A 7,825-nucleotide genomic window follows, 5' to 3' on the forward strand; every position below is an offset into this window, starting at 1 on the left:
TGTATATATATATATATATATATATATATATATATATATATATATATATCTGTGTGTGTGTGTGTCTTTGCATATATATATATATATATATATATATATATATATATATATATATATATATAGTAAGTAATATATCGCTATCCTAAAACTTCTCGCCTCTACGACTATAGAACGCCATAACGATCACTAGGAGCGGAAGAGTCGTCAACAACGAAGGAGGTACAACACCTCAAAACGTCAGAGCGGCTGTTGTGATCCAGATAAATGAATATTCAGAAATGATGCAAGAAATGCTCGATCAGCAGAGACGTGAGTTTAGGGAGCTCTTGGCTCAAAAGCTAGCTAATGCTAGAGGAGGAGCGCCAGTGATCAATGACACGGTGGTTGTTGAACAAGTCAAAAACAGACCGATTCCTTTGCATGCTAAAACGTTCCAAGAAAGTAATAATGATAACTCAGAGAGTTATTAGGGACCAGAGCAACCAGAGCTCCAGAGAAACGATGAACCAAGAGGCTATTGCAAGTATAAGGACTTTACAAACTACAAGTCGTCATCATTTAACGGGAAGAAAGATCCCGTAAGTGTAATGGACTGGATCTCGGAGATGGCAATGGCCTTTATCACCTGCGGTTGCACGAGGAAGCTACAGACCACCTATGCTATGAGCCAATTCAAGGGCACAACGCTTTGTTGCTGGAACATGTTAGGGTAAACTATGAGCCCCAACAAGCAACTACAACTGACATAGGAGGGATTCTCGACCCATTTCAAGAAGAAGTTCTGTTCGGATGAGAAAATGCTAGAGTTGGAGAATCAATTCTTAGCTTCGTCGAAGGGAAGCATGTTAGTGGATGAGTACACCAAAGCTTTCACTGATAAAATGGAGTTCGCCCCATGACTTGTTCCGGATGAACTGACTAATATTGATCGGTATGCAAAGGGATTGCGATGGAAGTACACTGTGTTGGTGAAGCAGGCACCTACTTTTGAGGCGACCATTTGGGCTCCAAAGTTTATGGAGGGTATGATGAAGAAGAAGTTCTCGAAGTCAAGTAACAAGACTGGAAGCAACCAGGAAAGGAAGTGGTGCGACCAGTGAAAAAAGAAGCACTTCGGCAAACTGTGTGTTTGCTTGAAGTGCAAGAAGCTAGGGCATATTTCTACAAATTTCCCAGTCAAAGGAATGGTTTGTTTCAATTGTGGAGAGGAGGGGCACCTGAAGGAGAGTGCCTAAAGGTTGAGAAATCCATCCCAAGGATCATGGTATCAAATCCCAAGGGTCAAAGCTATCAGATGACCCTTAAGGAAGCAAAGGAAGAGACTGATGTTGCTTGAAGTACATCCTTAATTAATCAAATTCTTGCAAAGATATTATTTGATTCCAAAGCAGATCATTCATTTATATTGCATGAATTTGGTAGGAAACTTAAGTTATCACCACTTAGGCTAAGTACCCCTATCTTAGTAGAAGTAGCTGGTGGTAGGAATATATCTATTAGTAATAGGTTAGAGGCTGGAAAAAAGTTTCGTCAAGAGATTTTTCCTTTTGAGTTGAGTGAGTTCGACATAATTCTCGACATGGATTGGTTGGGAGAAAACTTTGCAGACATTTTGTGTGGAAGGAAGACGATGTGTATTAATCCCTATAGGAAAGAACCATTCGTAGTGTACAGAGATAAGAGTAGAGTAAAGACTGGAATCATCACGATGATGAAGTCCAGAAAATTCTTAGTCAGGGGATGGACGACATTTTAAGCATACATGATAGATGCTAAGAAGGAGAAGAAGGCAATGACTGATATACCTGTGGTGTGAGATTTTCCTAAGGTATTTCCAGATGAATTACCAGGATTACCACCAGAGAGGTAGGTAGAATTCAGGATCGACTTATTTCCAGGAACGACGCCAATTGCAAAATCACCATATCGTTTAATGCCTACAAAGATGAAAGAACTAATGATACAACTCTTGGAGTTGTTGGGCAAAGGTTTTATAAGACCTAGTCCATCACCCTGGGGAGCTCCAATACTGTTCGTAAAGAAGAAGTACGATACAATGAGAATGTGCATTGGCTATAGAGAGCTAAACAAAGCTACGATCAAAAATCGGTATCCTTTACCTAGGATAAATGACTTGTTTGATCAATTGTAGGGAGCAACCTTCTTCTCCAAAATTGATCTATAGTCACGCTATCACCAGTTGAAGATTGGAGAGCAGGATATTGGGAAGACAACTGTAGAACGAGGTATGGGCTCTATGAATTCCTTGTTATGTTGTTTGAACTAACAAATGCTCTAGCAGAATTCATGGATCTGCCGCATCGATTTTGTAAACCTTTTCTCGATAAATCAGTAATAGTTTTCATTGATGATATCTTGATTTACTTCAAGAACAATCAAGATCATGGGAAACATCTCTGAGAAATACTGGAAGTCCTAAAGAGGGAAAAACTTTATGCAAAGTTCTCCAAATGTGACTTTTGGATACGGTAGATACAATTCTTGGGTCATATAGTTAACCGAGAAGGCATTATGGTTGACCCAGCAAAGATAGAAGTGGTGACGAAGTGGGAGACGCCAAAGAGTCCCATTAAAATTAGTAATTTTCTGGGATTGGCGGGTTACTATCGAAGATTCATCCAAAACATTTCTTCTATCACGGCTCCATTGACAGCCCTGAGCAAAAAGGGAGCTGCCTATACTTGGAGTGAGAAGCAAGAAAAGGATTTTGGTGAATTGAAGAAGAGGTTGTGTGGAGCACCAATCCTTGTTCTACCAGAAGGAACTGAGGACTTTGCAGTTTTTAGTGATACTTCTAAGATTGGATTGGGATGTGTCCTTACCGAAAGAGAAAAAGTAGTAGCTTATGCCTTGAGACAATTGAATCCCCACGAGCAAAATTATCAGACTCATGATCTAGAGTTTGCAACAATGGTTTTTGCCGTAAAGAGTTGGAGACACTATCTTTACGGAACCAAATGAAAAATCTATACGGATCATAATATCCTTCAATATCTCTTTGCTTAGAAAGAATTGAACATGTGACAAAGGAAATGAATGGAGCTACTCACGGACTATGATTCTGAGATACTTTACCACTCAGGCAAGGCTAATATCATAGCCAACGCCTTAAGCAGAAAAGTGATTCTGGAAGGGAAAAGAGCTAGATCGTTGAATATTGCTGTTATCTCAACAATTGTGGAAAAGATCAAAAAAGCTCAGACAAGGGCTCTTTTAGAAGGTGATAAGAAGCAAGAAATTCTATGCAAGACGTTTGTGTTTGAAGAAGATAAGCAAGGGTTGAAGACGTTTAAGAATCACATTTAGGTGCTTAAGTTGGGTGGTATACAAGATCTTCACATGGAAGAAGCTCATAAGACCATGTATTCTATACACCCAGGCAACACCAAAATGTACCTGGATTTAAAACCCTAATACTGGTGGCCGACAATGAAGGTTGATGTGGTAAATAATGTAGCAGAATGCGTAACTTGTACAAGAGTAAAGGAACAACATCAGAAGCCATATGAGGATTTGGAACCCTTACCAGCACCCGTAGGGAAGTGGGATGATGTTAGCATGGACCTTATAACAAAGTTGCCAAAGACAAAGAGAGGTAAAGACATGATATGGATTGTAGTAGACCGACTCACGAAGAGTGTGCATTTCATAGCCGCACGGGAGAATTGGTCTATGGAAAATTTGGTTGAGACCTATGTAGAGGAAATCGTTAGAATACATGGGGTACCCTTATCTATCGTGTCAGATAGGGACATTCGATTCACTTCTAGATTCTGGAAGAGTTTGCACAAAGCAATGGGCATGAAGTTGTGCTTAAGTACTGTCTATCATCCACAAACTGATGGACAAAGTGAGAGAGCTATCCAAACCTTGGAAAATATGTTGCGGGCATGTGCCTTAGAGTTTGCTAGTATCTGGGATGACCACCTATCACTAGCCGAATTTTCCTACAACAATAGTTATCACTCAAGCATTAAGATGCCTCCTTATGAAGCATTGTATGTAAGGAAGTGTCGTACTCCATCATGTTGATTGGAAGCGGGTCCTGAGTTAGTACACCAAACTGCTGAGAAGCTGAAAGTCTTTAGGGAAAGGATGTTAGCTGCTCAAAGTCGTCAGAAAAGCAACATAGATAAGAACCGAAGACCAATAACATTTGATGTGGGTGGTCAAGTGTTACTAAAAATCTCGCCATGGAAGGGACTTATTAGATTTGGAAAGTGTGGGAAGTTGAGTCCCTGTTGTATAGGACCATTCAAAGTGCTTCAAAGGACAGGGAATCAAGCATACAAGCTTGAATTGCCCGACAAACTGCAATGATTGATGAAGATAAAAGGCTGGTTGAAGAGCCTAAAGCAATCGTTTACCGTAAGTGAAAGAAATTATAACATCAGATGATTGACTTCGTGATAGTGCAATGGAAACACACGATATGGTCGGACCTCAACTGGGAAATAGAAAGTGAAATGAAAAGTTGCTATCCTCATGTGTTTGCTGTTGCATGATTCCGGTGATTGAATCATCCTAAGGGAGAGATAACTGTAACGTCTGTGTTTCCTGCTAGATTAAGTCATAGTGTGTAATCACTTTGGTCAACCATTGTAATCTTTGTATGAATGAATAATAAATGATTATTCATATATTTGTTTGCTTATGTGTTTTATAGGATATTATGTGTAAATTATATGAGTATTTAATAATAAAATAAATAATATTAAAATAGGCATCAAAGATAAACGATTAATTATAACAAATAATCTTAACCTAGTTGTAGTATACATTATAAGAATTTCGGAGATATAAGGAGTGTTTGAATCCGACTTCATCTAAAGAAGTTATGCTTCTTTGAAGTTTCGTGATCAACCTGCACAGCTCTACATATCGTAAAAAGTAAATTTTTGATAAATTACTTTTTAGCCTTAGTAATCTATTTGAAATTCGTATTAATCATTAAACCGAGAGAGTGCATATAGAAAACGTCCAAATCTGCCTTCGTGAGAGGAAGTTATGATTTTTCTAAGATTCAGCGTAGTTGTATACAACTAAAAAATCGAATTTTAGATCGGTAGATTTTTAGTCAAAATAATCTAAACAAGAGTTGAAGATCTCGTTGATAGGAGTCCAACAATAAAAAGTTTGTCGAAAAAGAACACCGGATGAGAGATTTATGATTTTTATACGAGATTTAACGGTCTAATCCTGTGTGAAAAATATAAAGTCAAAATTAGCCAAATGAGTCTAAAAAAAGTTGAAGATCTCGTCGAGTTATTTTCGGTGACATAAAGAACGTCAAAAACGAAGTCCGTATGAAGAAGTTATGAAAATTTGAAAATTTGAAAATCGGTACTCGTGCGCGTCAGGAGCGCAGCGCGCCCGACAAGACCATGCAAACCCAACCTCTTTTCGCCACGTGTTACCCCAACATTTCGCCATGTCACTGAAGTCTCGACCAAGAGCGCGGTGTGCCCTATGATGTGCGTCGCACATCCCAAGAAAACCCCTATAAATAGCAGCTCATTCACTCCATCGTCGTCACACCATTTCAATCGATTTCTCTCTGAAATATTCAACATTTGGCCCATTTTCCCCTAGTTTCTACTCTTTGGAGAAGCTAGGTACTTGAGTACTAATTGAGTAGTAGACTTCAAGTAGAAGATCCCGAGTCAATATTTTGCCCGTTTAGATCCCGGTTCTCATCAATAGCTTCCTGTAAGTGAGCTACACTTACTCTGCTTCCGTGTAATTTATAATTATAGTTATAAGTCGTTACTAGGAACTTATAAGTAATATTATCAACAATTCCAATTTGTTATATTGATCAATCTACTTATGGGAGTAATTTGTAGGATGGATTTAGTGAGGTGTTTAAAGTGGTATTTCCAAACAGTATACTCAGTATACCAAACAGACCCTACCTCCAATATGATCATACCTGGTTATTCCTTATTTAGATTTTGAAGTAGACTTTGGGATTATAGAGGAATCTAATCCCTTAGGATAATAGTTCCATGAAATATGAAATTAGACTAAGACTTAGCGTTACATACATCTAGGTCTTTGGGAAAAGGTGTAAGACGAAGCTCTGCCTGATTCACCAATCACCAGACACTTTGTCAGGTGAGTGCATAGTTACTATTAAGAATATAGTCTTAATTTAAAAATTACTAATACTATTAAGTAATATTAAATGTTTATTTGTATTATCTGTGCTATGTGCTATTTGTATAAATATGATCATTAGATAGCCTTCGAATTCGAAACATTCAGCCTAAACCTAGTTCCTAGAGAAGACAATGTTGAAGCGGATGCTTTAGCCAATATAGGATCTTCTCTTAGGATCCTACCAGAAACCAGAATCCCGATAATCCATGTTTTGATCCCAGCGATCAAGGATCCTGCCAATAGACTAAAGGATCCCGATGATCACGAGGAAACTACCAACATCGCTAAAATCAAAGACCCCGATCCTCAATTTCCTTATCAGGATCCTAACATCAAGGATCCTTCCCCAACCTCAAGATCCTGGATCCAACCTATTATGGAATACCTCCAGAATGGCACGATCCCAAAAGAGGGAAAAAGCGACAGAGGATTCAGAACAAGGGTCTCAAGGTTTGTAATAAACCAAGGTAAATTATATAAAAAATCCATGGCAGGTCCATGCCTTAGATGCTTTGAAGATCATGAAGCTTCTGATGTTCTAAAGGATATACATGAAGGAGACTGCGGTAATCACACTGGGGACAGATCCTTATGCTCCAAAGTGTTGAGAACAGGATACTAGTGGCCAACCATGACATGCTCAAAAATGTGATGCTTATCAAAGGCATAGCAACATCCTACATTAACCAGCATAACCTCTACATCCTATCATCTCCCCTTGGCCATTCATGAAGTGGGGGATGGATATAGTAGGCAAATTTCTGGTAGCTCTCGGAGGAAAAGTCTTCATGAAAGTGATAACCGACTACTACTCGAAGTGGATAGAAGTCGAAGCTTTTCTTCATGTAAGAGACAAAGATGTAGTCTCATTTATTAAACACAAAATCTTGACCAGGTTCGGGATACCTACCGAAATCATATGCGACACGTGATCCCAGTTCATAAGCAAAAGGACAAGAGACTTTTGCATGAGTTGGGGAATCAAAATGATAATGCCCACTCCTTTTCACCCTCAAGCCAACGGTCAAGCAGAATCTAGCAACAAAATCATAGTCAATAACTTGAAGAAAAGGTTAGATAAAAAGAAAGGAAAATGAGCAGAAGAACTTCATTTCGTACTATGGGCAGATAGGACAACTTCCAAAGTAGCCAGAAACCAAACTCCATATTCCTTGGAGTTCAGAGCAGAAGCAATGAACCCTACTGAAGTAGTGATCCTGACAACAAGATACCTACTTCAAAGTCAAGAATACAATGACAGGATCTTGGCTAAGGATCTTGATACTATTGATGAACTCAGGTATCTTGCCAAGATCCTCTTCACTGCTCATCAACAGAGAATCACCAAGGCATACAACAAGAATATAAAAGTCAAAAGATTCCAAATGGGGGACTTGGTATTAAGGAAAACATTCCAAAACACCAAGGATCCTAGTGCAGGTAAACTGGAACCTAAGTAGGAAGGACCATATCTCATAGATGTTGAAGCAAGAAAAGGGGGCATATTGGTTAGCTACTCTCGATGGCAGTATATTGCCAAGATCTTGGAATGCTATACATCTTAAAGCATATCATATATAAGTAAGATCAATCACTCTTCAACAAACTCAAGGGACACAAGGATCCTGACACACAAAGACCT

The 7,825-nt window shown here is 38.8% G+C and overlaps 1 protein-coding gene across 1 annotated transcript; it reads left to right on the forward strand.

The window, feature by feature from the left end:
- Window positions 1–3,450: 3,450 nt before the first annotated feature.
- Window positions 3,451–6,805, forward strand: LOC145140656 (uncharacterized). The gene is made up of 2 exons (XM_079074072.1): window positions 3,451–3,636; window positions 6,263–6,805. The coding sequence occupies exons 1-2, from the start codon at window positions 3,451–3,453 to the stop codon at window positions 6,803–6,805; spliced, it is 729 nt and encodes a 242-aa protein (XP_078930198.1).
- Window positions 6,806–7,825: the final 1,020 nt, after the last annotated feature.

The sequence above is a fragment of the Lactuca virosa genome, chromosome 9 (genome assembly GCF_052849685.1).
Source record: "Lactuca virosa cultivar CGN04683 chromosome 9, Lactuca_virosa_CGN04683_v6, whole genome shotgun sequence".
Lineage (NCBI taxonomy): Eukaryota > Viridiplantae > Streptophyta > Magnoliopsida > Asterales > Asteraceae > Lactuca > Lactuca virosa.

Coding starts and splice junctions, on each gene's coding strand:
- LOC145140656 (XM_079074072.1), top strand. CDS start 3,451: ATGAAGGTTGATGTGGTAAATAATGTAGCAGAATGCGTAACTTGTACA. Junction 3,637..6,262: donor GTAAAGACATGATATGGATT/GTAGTAGACCGA, acceptor TATGATCATTAG/ATAGCCTTCGAATTCGAAAC.